Source organism: Mercenaria mercenaria, chromosome 5 (assembly GCF_021730395.1).
Source record: "Mercenaria mercenaria strain notata chromosome 5, MADL_Memer_1, whole genome shotgun sequence".
Lineage (NCBI taxonomy): Eukaryota > Metazoa > Mollusca > Bivalvia > Venerida > Veneridae > Mercenaria > Mercenaria mercenaria.
Genome location: NC_069365.1, coordinates 85,112,671 through 85,137,092, shown reverse-complemented (window position 1 = coordinate 85,137,092; position 24,422 = coordinate 85,112,671). Strand labels below are relative to the sequence as shown.

The following is a 24,422-nucleotide window of genomic DNA, read 5'->3' as shown; positions in this document are numbered from 1 at the left end:
CCGGATTCTAGGTTTTTAGTAGCATTATCTGGTATGGTCCATTAAACAGGGGCCTCCGTGGCCGAGTGGTTAAGGTCACTGACTTCAAATCACTTGCCCCTCACCGATGTGGGTTTGAGCCTCACTCGGGGTGTCGAATTGTTATGTGTGGAAGTCATCCAGCTGGCTTACGGAAGGTTAGTGGTTCTACCAAGGTGCTCGCCCGTGATGAAATGAGCCGCGCCATGAGAAAACCAACATAGTGGGTTTGGACCAGCATGGATCCAGACCAGCCTGCGCATCCACGCAGTCTGGCCAGGATCCATGCTGTTCGCTAACAGTTTCTCTAATTGCAATAGGCTTTGAAAGCGGACAGCATGGATCCTGACCAGACTGCGCGGATGCGTAGGCTGGTCTGGATCCATGCTGGTCGCAAAACCACTATGATGGTTTTCTCATGGCACGGCTCAAATAATGAACAGAGGAGCAACTGGGCCGTCCTCCACCATTAAAGCTTGAACGTCGCCACAAGGCCTATAACTGTTACGGTGCGACGTTATACCCATATACCCAACAAAGCCAAGAAACAAACAAACCAATAAACAGAGAAGCAACAACAAGGGTTGAGTTTTAATCCGAACATCCTAACACACAAAAATACATTGTTATACAAAATGATGTTACACATAGCTACTGCTATTGCAAGCGATGGATGGGCATCGCTTATTTTTTATTAGATACAAAAATCTATTACAATTAACAAAATACTATTTTTATCAGTTAAAGAAATTCAATGCTATTAACAAAATAGCATTTTTCTTTGCAATAATACAAAGTAACATAGCAAAGCGATAACAGACCAAGTTTTATCAGATCGTTCAGGATAGATATAACGAAAATGTCAACAACTTGTATGCCTATACCTTACCTCTGGCACAGCCTTTGGGTGAAGTCATATATAAGAGATTATGATATGCGTTACAGTTACTGTAAATAATAACGCCCTTGTGTCACTGTGAATTTAGTAGTACCAGGAACAACTAGTTTAATGAGTGTATTGAACAGCAGTGTCTTTCTTTATCATTACTACACTTAAACTTGCTGCTACCACCGTGGCGATGTAATATACATGTGATACAGGAGGTGAAAACATCATTCAAATATTCAAATATAACAAAATACAAAAAGAAAATATTTTTCAGACAACGTTAATACAATATGGTTATTATAATAGTAGATCCGAGATGTGATTCGTCTTTGCAAAATCCACGAGAGCCGAATACAAAATCCCAGATCGAGCTACTGTTGTAATGACCCTTTTATTATATACCTCCACCTTTTTGTTTATTGTTTTGTTATCGAACGAAATCTTCATTGTTTGTCGATGTTAAAATAGAAATGAGTGAAGTTTTTGTGTGCGCTATTTATAGAACTGTCAGGTCATGCATATTAAATGAAAATAGTCCGGCAACACACAATACAAAAGGTACAATACGGATTTTTTCTGCCTTTCATATTTACTTGTGAATGTAAGCAGTACTTTCAACAGAATTTATATAGGTATATAATAAACAAGAGCTGTCGGAGGACAGCAACGCTCGACTATCAACAGCCTTGTCAATTGAATTAATACAGAAGTCGAAAAAGGGGCATGATTTTGTAAAAAAGATGGGGAAAAGGGTTATGGAACCTTCACAGTGCTTATCAGATCATGACAGTGAACAAGTGTGCGAAGTTTCAATCCATTCCCATTAGTGGGTACTGGGATACCAGCTTACGTACAAAACCTTAACCAAAAATTTCTAAGTCGAAAAAGGGGCATAATTTTGTAAAAAGCAAAATAGAGTTATGAAACCTGTGCAATGTAGGTCAGTTTATCACAGTGAATAAGTGTGTGAAGTTTCAATCCAATCACACAAGTGGTTACTGAGATACCAGCTTACATACAAAACCTTAACCAACATTTTCTAAGTCGAAAAGGGGGCACAATTTTGTAAAAAAGCAAAATAGAGTTGTGGAACCTGTGCAATTTAGGTAAGTTTATCACAGTGAATAAGTGTGTGAAGTTTCAATCCATTCCCACAAGTGGTTACTGAGATACCAGCTTACATACAAAACCTTAACCAAGAATTTCTAAGTCGAAAAAGGTGCATAATTTTGTAAAAAAGCAAAATAGAGTTATGGAACCTGTGCAATGTAGGTCAGTTTATCACAGTGAATAAGTGTGTGAAGTTCCAATCCATTCCCACAAGTGGTTACTGAGATACCAGCTTACATACAAAACCTTAACCAAATCGGGACGCCGACGCCGACGCCGACGCATGGGTGAGTCCAATAGCTCTACTATTCTTTGAATAGTCGAGCTAAAAATAATATTTGGTCATTGATCCATATACAAATAAACTTTAGGCTTTCCTATTTAGTAGTGCAATATATGTTAAGGAGCTTTTTCTTTGTTTGTCCTACAATTCTTTAAAAGGATTGGTTCTTTGTCGTCTAACTAAACAAAATTAGTACACCGTTGTACCTCGAATTAAATATATCTGTTTTTTGAAACTCCAACGTACTAGATCAGTTACGTAACAGCTCTGGTAAGGGTTTTCAACTTACACTGTCTGGACAATCATGTTGAAATTGATGGTAAATGTAAGTGCGACGTCGACATGTCACAAACGCGTATTTAACTCATGTTTCCAACCGTTTTAAGGCCGTTTCCGTATTCTTAACCTGTATTTTTCCCGAACAGCTTGTGTTGCTTTAATGCTTGTAGTTTTACCTGGATTTCATTACAATTCCCATTTATCTTTTTCATACGTTTATAAAGTACGCCGTCATATTTATCTGATACAATGTCACTCATGAACAGCCTGGTTTACTATGATAGGGATGTACTCAGTACTTCAAGGGATGCTTCTATCAGTTATTCCATTGTTTATTGAGGCACATATCTCACATATCGTTATATGGTACGATTACTAATATTTTATCTCACATATCATATCAATGTTTTGTTATTTTGAAAAAAATCTCACCGTTCCCACACTGAGTGCCTTTCCATCCAGCAACGCAGCCATTTAAACATGCTCCTTCAATATTATCGCAAGTAAACTGTCCTGAAGGGTAACACGTACTACTGCAATGTTCTCTACAGTCTGAGCCAAAGAAACCACTCTCACATCCTGTAAATCGCACTATAAATCAATTATAACAGTATAATATATAGAGAGGTGTTTTGGTCAGTTTCTCCGAATTTCAAAGTGTAATTCTGTTATTGTAAATGAAACTTCGTGTTTGTTGCACATATGCTTCACAAGTTAAGATATAGCATTACAATATGCCAGGCATGTATTTTGTTTTGTGATGATCCATTTCTGACATTTACAAAGCAATTCAAATAATTTAAAATTCACAGTTGATAATAGCTTGACGTATACTTCAAGAGCATTTGAGCTTGATTTCCTTTGCAAAAGGTTTCAAGTTCTGTAGATTTACATTTTAGTAAATTTAATTGTTTAACTTGTACATTTTTTGAACAATAACATAACGATTTTTTTAAAAAAAGAGTGTATTAATAGTAACTAGTAGATCTCAACTATTGTTGAATAATTTATTGATATATTGTAATATCATCTATATGCCTGAGTGACCTTATTTCCTGGTTGGATCAATTCACGAAATTTAATCCCATTAAACAAAATTAACTTTCCTTTCGTTTTATGATGAAATGTCAGAATCCACGAATTTAGCTGCACTAGGCAAAACTAAAACATTTCGTGTCCAAGAAATTAAATAATTTCACAGCACTCATATGCTATGTCAGTACTTAAACAGCCTACCTTTATATACTCTAAAATCACAGATTACGAGCTGTGTAGACGTATTAGCAAGTTGTAGTCGTATAAGATTCCCGACAGGTACACTGGTACATGTGACTTGCACAGTTGTCTCTTTTGTAATGGAGGCGTCATGCTGATAACACAACACTCCGTCGGTACTATATACTTTGCTTTTGAAGTCCGAGTTTGAGACGTTCTGAACAATTAGTTTGAAATTCGAAAAATATGCTGAAATTCAAATGTTTCGCATTTATGTGCAAACACATGTATAGGAGCTTTTCAAATCGTAATGCTGTTTAGTTGTGAACACTTCATATATAAGTAATAAATATCTAAATATCATCACGGCGATGCGGATATAGTCCGTATATATTGAAATATATATTGTCTATATAAAAATGCATCATAATTTATTAGACTTGAAATCATGTTTAATACTACTTTCACTTTTTTAGATATACACATAACCAAAAAAAAAAAAAAATAGTTCTCATGACAATACAAACACGGTCTTTTCGTCAATGTGCTTGATACATTATCAATTCGTTACTCTTGAATAGTAATTTTACATTATCTTACGTAAATACTTCTCTTTTGTGACAAACACGAGTTTTCTAAATGTTGCGGAGTAAGGCAACCAAAGTGTCCACCAAGGTGCAACCGTTCTCGTCGTACCAGCAGTACCAGTAAAGCTACATGTAGATGTATGATTATCATTAGCCAGATCTGAATACATTGGAGGATGTATGTTATCAGTATGGCGAGAGTCTTCTTTAAATGCAATATTTTCTGAAATAGAAACGTTCATACTTTTCACCACTGTGCAAATTGAAACATAGGTAAAATTAATATAAAAGAATAAACGGAGATACCTTTCAACACATTATTATTTCTAATACAAATGTATTACAAAAATCGTAAAAGAGTTACAAATGTTCCGCGCCTATGGACATTTTTCACAAAATATATTGAATTTCCTCTTCAAAGTAAGATGGTAACATATTAAAAACGTCCGTCAATCATAATAATATTCTGAGGGTGTAAGGAAAGTTCGTTCCAAATGGAGAAGTAAATAGGCGCAGTAAAAACAGTCATTTTAAATACTGATATGTTGACGTATTGCTGCTACAGAAATTTGGTTGATTTCATATTTTCTTCTTGGAAAAATACAATTTATTCTAGATACTAATTTCTTAAATATTCAACATTTGAAAATAAATAAGTATTTCTTCTTTCTTTGATTCTGACAGCAACATTTTATGTGAGTTTGTAAATTCTTATTTATACAATATAAATTCAACTACTACAATGTAAAATAAAACAAAAAACTTCTAAATGCATGTATATTGCAACATACGTGTGCTGTAAAGTATAGAAGTGGCCTACCTCCATAAAATATAGTGAAAGATGCCAAATGTTCCAAAAATGTATAAATAAGGGCAAACTTTCACTGAATGTCATACATTCATCTCAACTAATCCTGACCAAGAGTAAAATCTAAAAATGGTCATTGATAGTCTTTCAATGAATGCCATTATGGTATGACCATGCCTGTTGCCTTTTACATGCCATTAAAATGATATATCTGAAGAGGATGAAGAGGTATGTAGTTTGATGATGTCTGGAAATCTGTAACTGGTGAATGATTTCAACTATTAATATCTAAGTTTTAAAGATTTATTGTGATTTTATCTTTAAATAGATAACACAAAAATGAAAATATGATGAAATATTTTATCATTATTAGGGAACATTATTAACAAATAAAAAATGAATTGCATGGCTTTGGGAGGCACTTTGTTTTTTATTTTGCATTTATCAATAATAATGCACGTAAAGTGACTTCGTAATGACGTAACTTGCAACTGCCATAGACTACTATGGCACGCCAATTGTCCAATTATTACGTGAACCCTAGTTCACGGCCGAAAAACTAGGATTAACGATCGATAAACCAGGTTTTTCGAACGTAAAACCAGGTTTTTCGAATACTAACCTATATTTTCGAGCGAAAACATAGGATAACGCAGTGAACCATAGTTCACGCTGGTAAATGTAGTTTCACGATTGTAAACCCAAGTTCATGGTCGTAAACGTAAGTTCACGTTCGTAAACTATGGTTTACGAGCGTGAACCGGGGTTTACGAGCGTAAACATAGGATAACGATCGTAAAGATAGGATAACGACCGAAATTCGTAGGTCAATCGAGAAACCTAGTTTATCAAACGTAAACCATGGTTTACGGTCAATATATTAGGATTATAAAATCAACTATGAATTTCGGGCGTGAACATGGGTTTACGGTCGTGAACCATAGTTTACGAACGTGAACCTATGTTTACGACCGTGAACCATAGTTTACGGACGTGAACCTATGTTTTCGAACGTGAACCTATGTTTGCGAACGTGAACCTATGTTTACGACAAACAAAACTATGATTTTCGGTCGTAAACATAGATTCACATTCGTAAAGTATGGTTCACGCTCGTGAACCCAGGTTCACGATCGTAAACATAGGTTCTTGCTCCATCGAAAAACCTAGTTTATCGAACGTAAACTTGGGTTCAAGAGCGTAAACTAAGGTTTACGCCCGTTATCCTATGTTTTCGCTCGAAAATATAGGTTAGTATTCGATAATCCTAGTTCTTTGACCAAGAACGTAATTATTGGATAATTGGCTTGCAGTGAACCATAGTTTACGAATATGAACCTATATTTACGAGCGAGAACCTATGTTTACGACCGTGAACTTGGGTTTACGAGCGTGAACTATAGTTTACGAACGTGAACCCAGGTTTACATTCGATAAACTAGGTTTTTCGTTTGAACTATGAATTTCGGTCGTTATCCTATGTTCACGAGCGTGAACCTATATTTACGGTCGTAAACCCATGTTCATGGTCATAAACCCAAGTTCACGGTCGTTAACATAGGTTCACGTTCGTAAATCATGGTTCACGAACGTGAACCTAGGTTTACGCTCGTAAATATAGGTTCACGCTCGTAAAATTAGGATAACGACCGAAATTCATAGTTCAATCGAGAAACCTAGTTTATCGAATGTATACCTGGGTTCACGAGCGTAAACTATGGTTTACGCCCGGTATCATGTTTTCGCTCGAAAATATTGGTTAGAATTTGAAAAACCTAGTTTTAAGTTCGAAAAAACTAGTTTATCGATCGTTAATCCTAGTTTTTCGACCGTGAACTGGAGTTCACGTAATTATTGGACAATTGGCTTGCCATAGACATCACTATGTGTAATTATGATATTAGTATTTCATGTGTTATTTTGTATTCAGGCTTTGAAAAAAAAAAGCTAAGCCTGGTTCCATTGCTAAACATTGATTTTTAATTAATATTGCAAGCAATTATAAAGTAACAGATTTTCAGTTATAAAAACACATATTGGAATAAAGACTTAATAACACACTATTTTTGGAGCAAAGGGCAATGAATACTCAGTATAAACATATCCTATTTAGATTATTTTAAAGTAAATGCAAAGAATATTCGAGCCATAGGCTGTCTCGACCACGGAAATTACTTGTTCTCTTCTTACTTTTCCAATGTAATCGTTTTAAACGTTATGACCATTTTGTTCCATAAATAATAATTTGTAATTCACAAATCATGCCCAGTCGTAAGAACAGCTTTAGACATAAACGTTATGTCTGCTTCAAATGCTTTGCAATGAAACAACAAAATGTTATAGTTTATCAAAAGGACATGAAAATAAGCAGATAAACAGCAATAGCGTATGACATATATAGTTGTAACTTTACAAAACACCAAAGATGATAAATACGCCAAAACATAATAGACAGTTCGTCTGCATATTAACAAAAACCGTGAAATGTAGCGTTTTACATTTGTAGATATTTTGATGAAAATAACAGAAATCTAAACGACATACAAATAACAAATAACTTTTTTATGCCGTCACTTATAAAAGTAGACTTTACTTTTGAGAGACGCGTACGTTGTACTTCCCGTTAGTTTAAACAAAGAAATGTGAAGAGCAAAACGATACTCTGTTCTCTCAAATAAAAAGTCGCAAACTGTATAGAGCATTATTGATTGGTACATGAAAATCGGTTAGTACTAAAAAAAGTCATGATGGAAAATCAATCTTATCAATCTTAATATTTTTAAAAGTATAGCTCAATAAAAAGATACTAATATTGAATGACGATGCTAGAGTAAAAATGGCATTTGACAAAAGAGTAGACAAATGTTAAGAAGTAAGGAAAAATTAGCCAACTTTAGGAAACTAACGTTATTAATAAGGTAAATGTTTAGTGGCACTAGCGCTTCACTGTTTAACCTTGAATATATGTCTTGACGAAAACAGATTAACAATATATTCACACAGATGACCAAGTTTCAACGAACTTCGCCTACATGAAAGACAAACAAATGAGTATTTGTTATTAGACTCAATGATCTAGTTTATGACCTCCTATGACGTGAGTTTATAGTCGACACCTAGATTATAGAAAGACAGACATTCTGACCAAACCAAGATTCTGATACATCAGGTAGATTATATAGCCTCTTGAATTTTTACAAGGTTTTCATATCATTTGACACAATTTTTGACCAAGGATAATCCAGTTTCACATTAAGCCTAGTTTTCATAAAGACAAAAAATCCGTCTACCAGTAGTAAATATGGCTTCAAGAATGTTAACAATGCTTTTTCATGATCTTGCAAAGTTCAATTTACTTAAGATGATTTAGTTTCAACCTTGAATTATCAAAGACAACGATTCTCATCTTTATACAGATCAATTGGAAAGTACGATTTCTAGAGTATTAACACTATTTTTTTTATGACTTGACCCACTGACCTAGATTTTGACCTGAGATAACCCAGTCTCAAATTTGGCCTAGATTCCATAAACCGACCATGTTTCAAGTATTTTTCCGCGATTGTTATTAAGATACAAAATCTAACTAAGTTGCATTACGATTGACCCAAACTGTGACATCTTCATTATAATTAAACCAACTGTGGATGCTGGACAACAGATTATCTACCTGCATTTATATTTCATCCTAAAGCTTCGGTTCGTGTGTGAGCTAAAATTGATAGAAAAACACCTTTGGAAACGCAAATAAAACCCTGGTGTGAAATGCAAAATATAATGTAAGGAAGAAAATGCTCTCATGAACATGAGAGACTTCTTTAAGAAACGTACAATTTACATAAATTGTTCATATACTTGCTCATCATATGAATTGTAGGCAATAAAATAAAATAGGAAGTCAAGCATACATTTGATCGAGGCGACAATACCGGTGATCAATACATCCGTCCGAGAGACGAACTTATTTATTTTATTTCATTGGTTTGTGATAGTTTGTACCTTTCAGTTTTGTTTCTTATTTATTTTCTAATTGTATGGGAACAAAATCAGATCTGTGAATTTAGATCATGATTACAGACATAATTTGAAAGAACCCAAATCGGAGTGATACATAAAAGGGCAGAAACACTAAGTCTTGAATAGTTCGTGATTCCAAGGACTACATTTCTCTTTCCGTCGCAGAAAGCTTAACTTTATCATAAGTTAATTATAATGATATAATTGCATCAAGTCTTATCATACTTACTGAACTGGCAACCAGGTCCTACCCATTCAAAGTCACACCCTGATGAACAGTCTCCAGTTACAGCGTCACATTGTTCATTGTTAATGCAGTGACAGTTATATTTGCAGTCTGTTCCGTAACGCTTGGTGCCATTTGAAGTTGTACTACATAGAGCATCTAGAAAAAGAGTATTGCAATAATTAAAGACTTTTCAGTCACCAAAGCATTTACCGAAATTTGTTATTATCATAAAGAAGGAGCAAACATTTTTGAATTGAAAAGTACTCATCTGGCATTGATTTAAACTCGGAATTATTCACATTCTGTCCTATGAACTAATTTTGTCTCGACATGAAAAAAAACCCCAATAAAACCAAAAAGACATTAAACGGGAAAACGACAGTCAAAGAAAGCAACAGGGAAACAGTATAGTTTGGATGCATGTACAACGTGACTAAGCGCATGTTTAAATAAACACATATGACTACAAAAATAAAATCGCAGGAGTAGCAAACAGATGCCAAGCCTAACTCAATCTATGATGGCTGTTTAGTGCCATTTCATTCTGTCGCAGCGAAACAACAATGAACATTGGTATGGCGCCCGGCCAAACGTCGACCCGCCGAACATCGCTTCGCCAAACATCGGTATGGTAGCCCGCTAAAATCGCCTCGCCGAACGTCGCCCCGCTAACTGTCGCTCCAGGACAACGCTTGGTGACTTTCGGCGGGGCGCCATAACTACTTTTAGCAGGGAGTCATTTGTCGAAGCGACGTTCGGCGGGCGAAATTGTACATTTGTTCATGATAACAAAATACCTATGAAATAACAAAAATATGTAAGACAACTTAAATTTCCCGACCTAGTGACTACATGATACCCATGAAACGTAACTTAAATGATATCTGTTCAATTTAAGAATTAACATTATCCTTTCGTCAACATTTGCAATCTCCATCATTGAATATGAAAATATTCACAGGTCCAAGAATCTAACTTACATATTAATTGACCATCCTCGTCAATAATAATATTCACTTTAGGTGCGGAAAAAAGAGTTACAAACTGGAATTTGTAAGCAGCTGATTAAACTAAGGCGTTATTTTTATGAATTGCAAGGGTGACTTTCAACAAATTTATCATCAGTAAAAGCAGACTTCACTTATTGATCTATGTAACTATTCTATTTTTATGTTTTAAGTTAGCATGGTTCAAAAATAAGCGCTATCTCATTATTTGTTTAAATTCAAATTAAAGTCAGCCTTACAACACTGTGTCACTGTGCCAATACATTTTCTTTCGAACCTGGGACAAAAGTTTTTACTACTGACTGACAAGACAAGTGTATATTATTACATGATTTCTTATTTAAATGGCCAGCCCATAGTTTGTCGTGTTGACTTGTCTATAGTTCAACACTCAATTTTGCTAACTTAAAGCTAAAGTCAAAACATGAAGAAAAATATGAAACTTATTTATGGTATTACATGTATGTAATAAAATATTCTTGAAGGACTTGTCGGTTATTAGTTAACAGTATACCTAGGCAATAGTTTGACTATTGACCGGCATGTCATGTAATAAACATAAGCTACGGGACAATGTAATCAAATAAAGCATACATCACGAACATGTAGTATCACCCAAAGTTAAATCGCATATTATAAACCCCGCCATGTTTGCGCAGAAAGGTACAAACAATAATTAGATTACTAATCCCCAATGATAACGTGACTCCCGCCGAAACGCGAGGACGAGTCTAATTCATGATAACTGATGAAATAACAATTCATAATGCTTTCACATTACTTGACAAGCAAATATATTAGTATTTCTTCCATTTTAAATATCCACTTAGTATATGGCAACATAGCTCAGTTGGGTAAAATGCAGACAAGAATTGGATATAAGCGAATCGTTGTGTGGGTTCGAATCCTCATGAGTTTTTTTTTCCAGATTTTTTGTTTGTTTTCCTATTCGTTTTTATTTTTGATTTTTCCTATTCGTTTTCATTTTTGCTTCCGTATTTTTGTTTCTTTCTTTGATGGTTTGTTTTTGTATATATGTCTTTATATAACACATTAAGTATGTTCATATTTTGCATGGCTAAAGTGCATGCATTTAATTTTTAATTTTGGTACAAAATCTAGAAATATTTAGATTGTAACATGTTAGAAAAAATGTTGAATTCCCTATGTTCCATTTTAACCTATTTATAGTCATGTTTGTAAATATCAAATTATCGTTGGGACATAGTACATTCTTTTTTTTACAGCTGGAGCATTCCAATATATATGCACCCACGATTTAGTAGTATCTAAAAGGGCATAAACAAGAGAATCGGTACAAAAGAAATCAGCTGTCAAAATTCGTTTGACAGCGGAGAATCCTTTTATTACAAAGCTATAAAAGAAACGTATGTACTTTCCCTTACAATGCTATAGAGCAAATCCTTCAATTTTCACATTTTGGTATATTTCCATGTAAAACATCCAGGAAGCTTTAAAAATATACAAAATGAATAAACATTTTACCGCTGTTTGCTTTTTGTTTGTTAGCTTTACATTTTTTTTTATCACCTGTGAAAATGAACAGACAAGAATGTGTCTGCCAAAATATGAGCGTGAAATAAACATTTTCCGTGTTTATTGATTTGTTTTTATCTATTTACAAATAATTAGAAAGCACATACCCGATTTTGAAATAAAACTACAAGAATATATAGTATTACATAAAATCAATCCATATAATATCAATTTCAATTTAAAGCAATGTTGTGCCATCTCCATATAACTTGTCAAGTGATATTTGTTGTATATTGAACGAGGAAGTAACTTTTAAGTTATTAACTTTACCAAGTATTATTGGACAAAATTAAAGCTTTTTACCGCATGCGTCATTTAGATGGCATCATATGGTTTACATTAAGTTAAGACATGATCCATGCATAAAAATAACTCTTTCCTGATTTAAAATTGAATAATATACAGATGTTGTGATGATACTTACACAGTTATCATGAATCTACTTCTTTTCATTTCCCTAACAGAAATGCGATCTGTAATTGTTTCTGTGAAGGTCAGCTAATACGTGTAAAATATAGTCGCAAATGAAGTACATTTTAATTGTATCGAGAAGATAATAATTTGACACTCTACTTTGTAATCACAGCGAGTGATACGTCTTTTTACGATTTACTAGCAGAATAAATTCCCCTTTGCAATTAAAATTATTAGTAAGACCTAATAACATTCGAATGACAAAAAAGTTTTCTTTCAGCAATAGTTAGTCATACTTGTTTCGTGCATTACTGGTTTTTACAAATATGTATGATATTATGAAGGGGGTGGGGAAGGGAGGGGGACATTTTGACCAGTATATTAAGAGCTTTCAGAAAATTATAATGCTTTTACAGCCACTCTCAATTTGACACTTAAACAACTATGAAGTTACGATAACAATGATTTAGGTCCATTTTAACGAATATCACAATAATTTTAGTATTTTAAACGTATATATCTCGTCAATTTATTTCAAGATACATTGTGATACAAGCTAACAATAAACCCTTATCATATTATATAATGATACTTTAACTATTTGATGAATTATTCCATTGGTAGCATGTTAAGATTTAAAGTGACAATTTCTGTCTGTTAATGATTTCTGTCAGAGTGATGGACATTCTATTTATTAGTGTTTGGTTGTGGATTAGACGTGGGGTGGGAGTGGGATGGGTGGGGTTATCGCAGCGTTTTAAGTCATATGGCAACTTTCTCATGGTGAAGGAAACCCTCAGGTGCTCCTTTGCGCATTATTTCCGAAAATGGCTGGGACTGGAGTGGAACCACCGACCAGCCGTAAGCAAGCTTCATCCTAATGCATATTGATATTCTGATTTAACTAAATCACACTGATATTTCACCAACCACAACTGAGTGTGTATATTTTAGTATACTTAAGAAACTATCTACGAAACTACACATTTGACAGGACTGTGAAGAAGTGCGAAGAAATCCACATGTTTCGTCAGAAATCCGGTATTTTTATTCGCAAGGTAGTACCGATTGATGTTAGGTATTATGTTAGTTTAAATCATATCGATTAATGTTTAGTGCAAAGAAAGGTGTTTGCATAATTATACAGAAGAAAGTCGGTGGGCAAATATAAAGTTAAAAGTTCGTAAACATACGTATAGCTTACGTATTTAACGCAAAAGGTACGTGAAAATTTCACGTTTCTGTATATAAGGTTCGACAACCACTGATTTTAATGTCCGAACAGCTATGTTTCTGTTGTGCACATGGATCGGAAATAAGTAACTACACGATAGCCATGCGAATATAATTATCAAGCGTACGTCATTTTTAGTATGGTTTAACTTAATTAATAAACATTTCAAAAAGGTTTGAGAGAAGTACCTCTACATAAGACGCCTATCATTGATCGATTTCTTTCAGCATATTTTCCAGTTATACGGATAGTTTATATTATTGAATTATATTATGTTTGCCCTTAACGAGGTATTAAAGTGACAGGAGCAGCGAAAAATGAGTTACGCCCATTTGATATAATTCATGTGAATGGAATAGCAGTACCTTTCTTTCCAGCTGTGAAATTCTTCAATAATCCACGTTTGATGTTTTTAACATTTTGTTATTAATTAAACGTATACATACTCGATTTAAAAATGAAACTACATATATTTAAACAAATGATAAATCCATACATCTTTTTTATTTCAAACAAAAGCACATTCTTTTCATAGAGTCATGTGCAGATTTTCCTTATTTGAAAGAGGAAGTAAAAGAATGCATTTAATGAACAAGTTTGTCATGTATAGTCGATAACTTACTGATGCATTGAACGTGAGAACATTTCACTGTATTGGTTATTTTATACAATAAACATCTTTATTATGGTGCACAAGTGAAGATTTGATATTCTCAAAGCTCTTCCTTTCAACAATTTTACTATTATTATGTGATACAATGAATTTAGTTACTATTATCAGATATTACCAGTTTAAGAACGAAAAGAAAAAAAGTTACATTCTGTCCTTACTTTCTTTTAAAATTTGTTTAGATCTTAAACCGAACCTTTATACATCAATGCACGCACTGATGTTGGTTTTCATATCGGGAAGGCTGCGTTGAAACGTTTTAGATCCGAACCTTTATACATCCCTGTATACACTTTTGCAGGATTTTGGGATAGGAATGGTTGAGTCCTTGGCAGATGGCTTGTGCTATTAAATCTTGTCCTCGTTTCATTCATTTTACCAAGTGTATAAAGTTATAAATAGAACTTTTACTACACTTTCGCAACAAAAACTAAAGATGTATCAGTATCATTTGTATCATTTTATAAATGTAGAATGCGGTCTGTATTATTTTGCAGCTTATATTTTCACTAAACTGTTTTCTTTTCATCAAAGTGTAATCAGACTAAATGCTGACATTTGATAATAATACCAGAAATGATATGACATAATAAACGTTATTATTCTTATGTCTTTTATATAACACTTTTATTCATGATATGGAGATAATTTTTGTGCGGACATGTGGCATTGCATTGACACCACTGCATTTCAAATAGCGATGCCATTTAATTGAATTCACAAAATAAAAATCATGTATTTAATTTTGAAACCTTATATCAATCGTATAAAACGTTTTATCTAGCTCTTATTTAGCACTTATTTCAAAATTTTAAGACATTTCAATTTTATTCGGCGGAAATAATGACACTCACATCAATATTAAAACTAGAAAATATCGGTAAAATCGATGCTCCCCGAAATGTGATTATTGCATATCAAAAAAACAAAAATGGAATTCCACTCCGAGACGAATAAATAATTACCTATACAAATTTTAATGGGCCTTCGAGTAACTTCGAGGACAGATTTCAGATTACTCGGACCAGGGTGATTATATTTTACATTATGATAGTGATACGCGAAATAACACAGTATTTGTAAATAAAAATAATACTGTAGTATTTTTATCTTACTTTAAAATAAACTAAATTTTTTTGTTTACTTATGATATTTTATCACTTTATACGGCAGTAGTATTTCTTATCCCATTTATAATTCCTTCAAAATGAATAAAATAGATCATTTCTCCTATAATTTTTATTAATTTATAAAAGTAACTTTTCTTCAACGGCCATTATCTTAACGTTTATCTAGTTTTATATAGTTTATAATTTTGTCCATTTTACATCAGTTTATTTCTAAATTTAATTTGCACTGTCAGAAACTATTTCAACATAATATTTAACAAATCACTATTCTTTAACGGCAGTTATTTGAAAGTTTGTTTAGTTTTATATAATTCTTAATACTTTCTAGCGGGTGTATTTTTAAAGTTTATCTAGTTATAAAATATTCATAATTAAGTAATTTAGTGCATTTTTTATGAGTTTATTTCTAAATTAAATTCGCGAAATCAGAAATTAATCCTATATCAAAATTTAACGAAGCAGTTTCCTTTAACGGCGGTCATTTGGAAGTTTGTTTAATCATATATGATTAATAATTAGTCCGTTCTACATAAATTTACTTCTAAATCTAATTCGCATATATTTCAATATCATACTAAACAATTTACTTTTAGCGAGTGTTATTTCAAAGTTTATCTAGTTATGAATTATTCTTAATTTAGTGCATAAATTATTACACGACTTTTTTCCTAAATTTAATTCGCAAAGTCAGAAATTATTTAAATATCAAAATTTAACAAATCACTTTCCTTTAACGGCGGTGATATGAAAGTTTGTTTAATTTCGTATGATTAATAATTTAGTTTATTATACATAAATGTACTTCTTAATCTAATTCGCATGATCAGAAACTATTTCAATATCAAAATTCACACCAATTTCATACAATTAAAAGAACAAGCTAATTATATATAAAAAAAAATCCGTCCAAGTCAGGAAATACTGCCTCGAAGTTTCGTCAAATCATCTCGCGGCACTCGAAATGACAGAATTATTGTTTATTACAGACTCGGAGTCGCGCGGAGTGGCCATAAAATACCGGAAATCATTATAGTGTTATCTGTATAATTTCGACTCGGAGTTCCGTCAAGTAATTTCTCGGAGTGACTCGACGAAATTCCGCTAAAGTAATAAAACTATAACAGTCGGTACTCCGAGTCAGAATTAGGCAGTACTCGGAGGAATTCCTCGCTATACAAGATTTTTCCTTCGAGGAAAAACGGAAAGTGGGGTTTCCGCGTGAGCTGATCTGTATATATATTTTCAACATGTTTATAGAGTACATGATTTGAAGTGCAATTCTGCAGTAATATATGTATAGTTTAGGAGTTAAACATTCCGAATTATGTAAGGTATGATACAATTAGGGATGACAGAATACAAAATAATGCTGACTATCTAAATGTGTCTTAAATGTATGCACAACCTGAAATGTTCGGACGAGCAGACAAAATCGTTGTAGAACTAGGTTTCCATTCTGATAAGATAAATACATTGACATAACATTACAAATGAACGTCTGAAAAGAGCCTTTTGTAGTTGTGAAGTATTTTACAATTTTCTATTAAGAATTAATTAATACCTACACTTTTGTTCGTTTTCCAAAGACATAATTATTATGCGTATTTTTGTGACTTACTTAGATGAATAAAAGTTATATTTTCGTGTTTTGCTATTTTGAAAGTTTCATACACTATTTACAATGTGACTAATATTAAGCTAAATTTAAAGAAAACTCATTTACTATTTTAAAGGTATTTTTCTTAAGGCGATGAGAGGGGTCATGGGGGCTGCACTTACGATTTCCTCTCATGAACATGCTCGGTTAAACAGAGTCTGCTTTCATTTTATGTTGTTGTATTCTATGCCCCCAATGGATATTTTTATAGATTTTATTGATAGATATATAGATAAATGTGATACATAACATGAGACGTGAAATTTCCATGAAAACCGCTAACTATTTTCAAAACATTTAAGCGCAAAATTCTTACAAGGGACATGAACGGACTATGGGTCTTGATCAGTCTTACTCACTTGCTGATAATAAACACTTTTGTAAAATTTCAAAGCGTAAGCTGTTAAAGTAATAACTTAAAAGAAAAATTGTTCTAAAAATGTAAGAACCATGAAATACTTACTTTCTAAGCACTAAAAGGGTCATAATTCTGACAAAAACATCACCATCGCACAGTTATCGTTCCTGGCAAGCATATAATTCGTTTAGTAGTCAAAAAACATAAGCCTAAAAAGAATCACCCCATTTGGTGTTTGAACAGCTGCCCTTTAGAATTTTTACAATTATCAGTTACATATATGGACAACTCCGTCATGATTGAAAGTTTCAAACTGAGGCACTTAAACCTGAAAGCTGCATATCGTATTTTAATTAGGGAAGCACTTTCCAATTGCAACAGATGTTGAAGCTATTTGTCTCGACGCATACGTCAGTCCATGGCCATAATATATTTTATGAAACATTTTAGGTGGCATCATGTATTTTCCCTTCGTGGAAACAGAACAATGTGCCGTCTACCTATAGCCGGCCTGGTTCCAGATTTTACACTCCTAGGCATAATTCCTTGTTGTAAATTGTCACTGACTGTACATGGACCGTCTGCCTTCATACGTTATTCAGATTTTCAATTATTTCTAACACAACCACCACCACTTACAACTAGAAAATAGTTTGTTTCTTTTACTTTCACAGTCTTTTATACAGATATAGAGGTACATGGTGTATGTACATTTGTATAAACTAGAGTTGACATAATCAAATGAGTCAGTTACTTCAACTGTCACCAGCAACAGCTGAATGCCTTTTAGAGGCTGGGACAGAACTAAGAAGCTGGTTTCTTCCCTCTTCACTCTCCTTAATTCAGATTTGTAAATATGTATATATACAAGTGAGTGAATCATAGACTCTTTCTTTTTCCTTTCTACTATCAGTTTTGTAGATATATAGATACTAGGGGAACTTATTAAATTTCCATTTTATTTTTTAAGCTATGTTGATACATACAACTGGATTAAGTTGCTACCCCACTAATCAGTAACATGTAAGTAGAAATGTGCATATTTTGAGATATAGAAGCTACTTTCTCTCTCCACTGTCTACTATTCAGGTATGCATTTATAAATATACTCAACGGGAAGAAATGCATTATTATTCAGGTATATAAATAGTGAAGAAAGAACAAACAACTAGTCAGTACCATAAAATTACCCATTCACCACCTATTTAACAAGTATGTAGATGTATAAAAAGGGGAAGGATAACCACCTATTTAACTGATTCACCGTACACATCTATCATTCAAGTAAGTGTAAGTGGAGGATATTAAGTAAATAGTCGATTATAGTGATGTAGATATAGGAAACACTTGCCCATGGACTACATGTGACGCGGAAAGTGCTTAGCGCTCGAGGTGGGGGCACGTGTTTTTACACAGAAAAGTCGATACACTTTATTTTAAGAAAAACGTTTAATCGGAAGGGACACTACTGTACCTAAACTTATGTTGTACATTAATTTAGTAAGAGTTGTCGAGCCTTTATTGTCCCAAACTCTATAAGTACATATACTTTCTTCTCTAATCTACATGTTTGTCTGTGGTAATTTAAATGAAAGAGACGTTACTGGATGATTGTCTATGTTTTGTTTAATCTTGATGTAATTAATGTACTCAATTTTTTTATTAACAAATTAGTTAAACTGTACAAGAAATATGTGTTCTGAACATGCACATATATTAGATAGTATCCGCACACATGTTTAGGTCTAGTCAGAGTAATAGCAGAGCCGTTTAGGTGCATAGATATACCTTGCCACAAAATTTGTGTGCAAACAGGAATTTTTTAAAAATATATAGACCATATAGACCTGATACAAATAAAAGAGTAGGTGCATATTAAGGTGATATATACAATTAGGGAGAAAGGACAAATTAGTTTAGTGTTTCCGCTTTACTGTCTATCATGCAGATATGTAATTAATATCGGGTATCAATATACTACTAAATTTTGTTTCCCTCCGCCGTTTATTATTCTCGTATGTAGATATAACATACAACCTAGTTCTCCCCTTCTCGCCATTTATTATTCAATGGGGACTATGACTCAACTACTCAATTTCTCGCCCCTCTCCAATGTATATCATTCAGGTATGTAGATATACGTCAGTCTAATGTTCTAAGCACACCGTGTATTACCTAAATGCAATTTCAAAGGTCAGTTAAGACTTGCTTAAGGTAAATAACGACTTCAGTATTTTCTCAATTTTTGGTATTTCAGTTCTATATGAAACAATCTGAGCAGGGGTCTCGGTGTTCGAGTGGTTAAAGTCGCTGACTTCGAATCGCTGGCCCCTCACCGATGTAGGTTTGTGCCTCATTCGGGACGTTGAATTATTCATTTTAGGAAGCCATCCAGCTGGCTTATGGATAGTCGGCGGCACTATCTAGGTGCGCTCCCGTGATGAAGTACCCGGGGTCCTCTTCCACAATCAAAGCTGGAAAGTCACCATATGACCTATTATTGCAAAATTAAATCCTACAAAACAGAACAACTTGAGCAATGTTTGCACGCGTCAGATTTAACTAGCAAATGTGAAAATCGATTGATTCGTACTTAACCTTACGTATCAATAATTGTGAGAACAGTTCTACTCTTCAGTAATGAGTATAATGAGATTTTGATGTGAAATATGCTTCACATAGTAATTATTCGATTTATTCATATTCTTATAATGTGTACTTAGAACAATAAAGTGTTTACAGAGTACTGGAGGGGGGAAACCAACTAGTCAGATTTTTCTAATCACCCCCACACTAGATTCCATATTGCAAGAATATTAATCATTTTATATTACATTTTCAAGTATAAATAGAGTTCTATTCATACGAATATATAAGTAGGCAAAGAACAAACAATTTTGTTTCCTGTTTAGATATGTATAGATACTAGGGGTAAATCTTGCTGATCTGATTTTACCTTTTACGTCATCAAACTAAGGTAGGTTACAGATTGACTTAAGGAATAAAATGCCTACTGTGTGAGGTATCGAAATATGTAACGCCATTCATACCCCCATTAATGATCTCCATTATCCAGAAGGACCAGAAAATATCTCAACAGTGAGTCCAAGTACGGGGGTACTATCTACAGCCCCATATGGCACTTATAAGGTATTGTTGTGCTACTTAGAAAACTTTGAAAAAATTCTTTGGAAAACAGCGTAGGACACAATCAAGCAGTACAGTAGTAGACTCGGATAGATTGAGCATATCATGACAGGTAACAAAAAATGTGAGACACCTCTGAGATATATAAGAAGAAGTCCCCATACCAGTGCCGGGTATACTAGCCGAAGTTTGTTTTGTTTTTTAATTTCCTATTTTGCACTGACTGAAACATTACTTTCAAGCGATTTGTCCCAAGCCGGTGATTTCATTAAGCTGCCAGTAATGTACACGAAACGCTTGTGTACGCCATTTGCGTCAAATGATAAATGTATCACCATCAGATGTTTTGCGGGTCATTTATTTTTACTATGATTGGAAATTTAACATTAAACAGTGAAGGGCAATGGTTTCTGTTTTGGATAAACATTACGAAAATACAACTCCTATGCAGTATCAGAAATTAATAAACAGGAAAATTCAACAATAACACGTGTAGCGTTTGTTCATAGATAATTATTAACTTCCAACGTTTCGGCGTTAAGCCTTCATCAGGGAAGAATAACGATAAAAACAACGGACGTGACGTCGTTAAAGTTTAGGTCTACAATATTTACAATGTTAAATGAATTCAAAATACGTTTCTATAGTCGAATTTAACAAACTTAGCGAGTAAATCGTCGGATAGTGTTTATACATAATTACCTATACTTATTTTTTTGTATCAGGGATTAAATAATAAAAATGCTGCAATAAACACAAATGTCAGTGGTATGGACCACTTAAAATGACTGTTAGAATATTGAAGACATTGATAGTAAATTATGCCGTAGGAACGAAAAATAAATACTATAAATATTTTAAAATTAATAATGTAATAGTTCACGCTCTTAGTGTTCAGGTCTATGATATTTTGAAATGCCAGGAACATAGATTCAGACAAAAAGATCCAAGAGCAATGTCTCGCCTTTCTCTTCCATTGGTAAACTAAAATAAAGTTCTGAACAATCTACACTAAAAATATCAAAAATACTTAACGTACATGACACAGAACGTTCGTTCGTTCAAAATTTATCTTACTGCTCACAAGATGGATATATAATGGCTTGTTGAAACGAATTGACCCGTTATTAAAAACAATGCTTTTTTTTGTTTTACGATCAGTAATATGGTCAAAACTATGCACTTACTAAAGTTCCAGTCAGTCAGTCGAGTCGACGGGTTACGGTTCTATGCAAGTAGACATTTCGACGCAGTATCTTGCCTTTTTATGTAAAAAAAATGGAATGTCTGTCTTTTTGTCAAAAACAAAACAGAATTACTGACAGATCAAGTGCATGCGATTTATTTACTAGAAATGTCTAGATACTGACTTGAAATGTCGACTTATGTAACACGTGGTAAGAGCTCAAACTAGGTCGAAAATCTTCGTAACGGTCGCTTACACATAGCTTGTCAGTTCAAAACCAATCTCTGACAACTGCGTCAGGGAGTTGTTCCTTTGGTTGTTGTTCATATAATAAACATGGTTTATACAAAAATGAAATAAATGGTCATCTGCTTTCACTTCGATTCCTTAGGTCTACCTCTAGTAAATATAGAACTGAGTCATGTGACATATAGCTTAATATTCATTGGAAGCGGCACGCATATCATTACACGCGGTTTAACAATTTTGTCAGTTGCATTTCGAACTCCAGAGGCTTGTAATATTAAATTTGCACTTTTCTCATCGTCAATCGTAAAGTACAATGTGTTTACTGGATATCTAAACAGTGTTCACTTTAATGAATAGTCAATTGTATATCTATATACATAATTTCGGAATATTTGTGATTCACTATAAACGATACCCAAGTCAAAGGAATGTGTCTCGTAGCAGAAACAAAACAATAAAGGAACTTAGTAAATGAAAAACAAGAAGAAAATTCTATGTATTCACATGTGCACATTGTCTTCACCAAAATATTCGCACGGAATGTTGGATAGCGGAGTAGAAATATTTTCATCTGCTTGATAATTTGCTTACTGTGCAAAGCCCGGAATGTAATGGCTACAGCTGGCATACGACAGGTTAGGGACTGAAGCTTATATTCAATAAACTAAAAGTACTTCTTTCAAAATTGAAAAACTGTGGGCCAACTGCAGTATTAGGATATATACTATTACTTGATTCAGTTACACAGAAAGCAAGAATTTTGAGGGGTGAATTGAGTGAATCATTCAGTTCATAGATGGATTATTAAAAGAAAGAAAAATCTTAGAATTATACCATCACGTGCATTTGAGTAAAGAATGTCCAGAAGACCTTTCTTATCTGTGTCTATTTCTATACAAGCGGAATGGTGTGTCTATGTTCTATGAACACAAGTTCTCAACGTCTGATGATAGGGAACTTTATCTTCCTGTGATAATGACGCTTAACATTTTGAACAAAGGTCAATCCAAGTGTCTCAAAATCATGCAGCTTGTGAGAAAATTAACTTGGCTAGCTGTCAAAAATAATTGAATGGAAGGTCATTTGATAAACACTTGGCACAGATGGTCTTCAGATTATATACGCGTTACGTAAGTACTGACTAAAAACAACTCGGGACTCTAATCTCTCAATGTCAGAATTCATGTGAAATTTCGGTTAATTAATTGAGGGGACTGAATTTCCTGACATTTATGTATTTGTTTTGTTTGATTAACCACAATCGCGTACTGTTCAGCATAGAGCTGACACTATTATAAACAATGACATTCACACTCCGCTTAAGTTATGTAAATATTTGTTTAATCGGCGCCGCGTTTGTGCTCACATTACAGGCAGGGAATCGTTATAGACACGAATTATAGCATGTTGTTCCAATACCGTATTTCCTATACTATAAAGATGAAAATTAGGTATTGATACTTAAGTAAACATTTTTAATCCCTGTATTTGAAACTCAATGGCAATTGGCAATATTAATGCAAACAACGCATTACACTAGTAAGTAATGCTTTCCCGTTACCAAAGGTCCTTTACTTATTTACAGTATTTGATGCAGCTGAGACAAAGCACCGGCCCACCTGTTAAACGTTGACATGAGAACGTTTATCTTTCAGGATGACCGTAAAGTTAATCATTCTTCGTTTCTTCTCTGTTAGCTGTTTCTATGATTAATTACCATTGTCATACATTGCATTTTTCTTTCACTAAAGTTAACAATTGTTCCCAATTTCATGAAGATATACCTGTATCTTATATTTGTATATATTGGAATGTAGCGTATATTACTATTTCAGTTATCCCAGCAATCAGATATTTAGTTTATTTATTTATTTATCTATTTACTTATCTTAGTTGACTTATGCGTCCGTTGGCTCTCACTGTTCCCGCTAATATAGTTATTTCTACCAAATCAGTTGTCTGCTGTAAAATCAATACCACTTTAGAGTGTTCCCTATGCAACTGCTTACTCAAAGCCTGGAATTATATGATTATGCATATACACATCAGTCTGTCGCTGTCCGCTAGCCGTTGTCGGTCCTTGTCGGCTTTACAATCAAGTCTTCCGCTGTGGACTTCTACATCTACTGCCAGCAGCCTACCCAAGCTGACTTTCTAATCAGGTCTGCCTCCGCAGCCTGGCATCGTCTGCAATGAAGTCTCAGCAGTACCTTTTGCATCCGTTGCTCGCAGCCTGTCACATTAGGCTTAACATGGAAGTCTGCCATACTTTGTCACCGTTGATTGTATTGTCTGTATAATTGGCCAGCAGCCTGCCATCGTCCGCTTCTTCAATGGTGTTTGTCTGTCATAAACATCATAGATAGTCCGCTACTTTA

General features: G+C 33.8%; 1 protein-coding gene across 1 annotated transcript in view; it reads right to left on the bottom strand.

Annotated features, from left to right (window-relative positions):
• LOC123557805 (platelet endothelial aggregation receptor 1-like) overlaps positions 1 to 14,224 on the bottom strand; it is a 32,860-nt gene extending 18,636 nt beyond the window's left edge. Inside the window, exons 1-5 of the mRNA XM_053544736.1 lie at positions 14,094 to 14,224; positions 9,436 to 9,591; positions 4,395 to 4,604; positions 3,816 to 4,043; positions 3,012 to 3,158 (exon numbers count right to left, since the gene is read on the bottom strand). Of these exons, the coding sequence (XP_053400711.1) occupies positions 3,012 to 3,158; positions 3,816 to 4,043; positions 4,395 to 4,604; positions 9,436 to 9,591; positions 14,094 to 14,145 (793 nt within the window). The 5' untranslated portion in view covers positions 14,146 to 14,224. The remainder of the gene's footprint in view (positions 1 to 3,011; positions 3,159 to 3,815; positions 4,044 to 4,394; positions 4,605 to 9,435; positions 9,592 to 14,093) is intronic.
• Between the last annotated feature and the right edge of the window lie 10,198 nt (positions 14,225 to 24,422).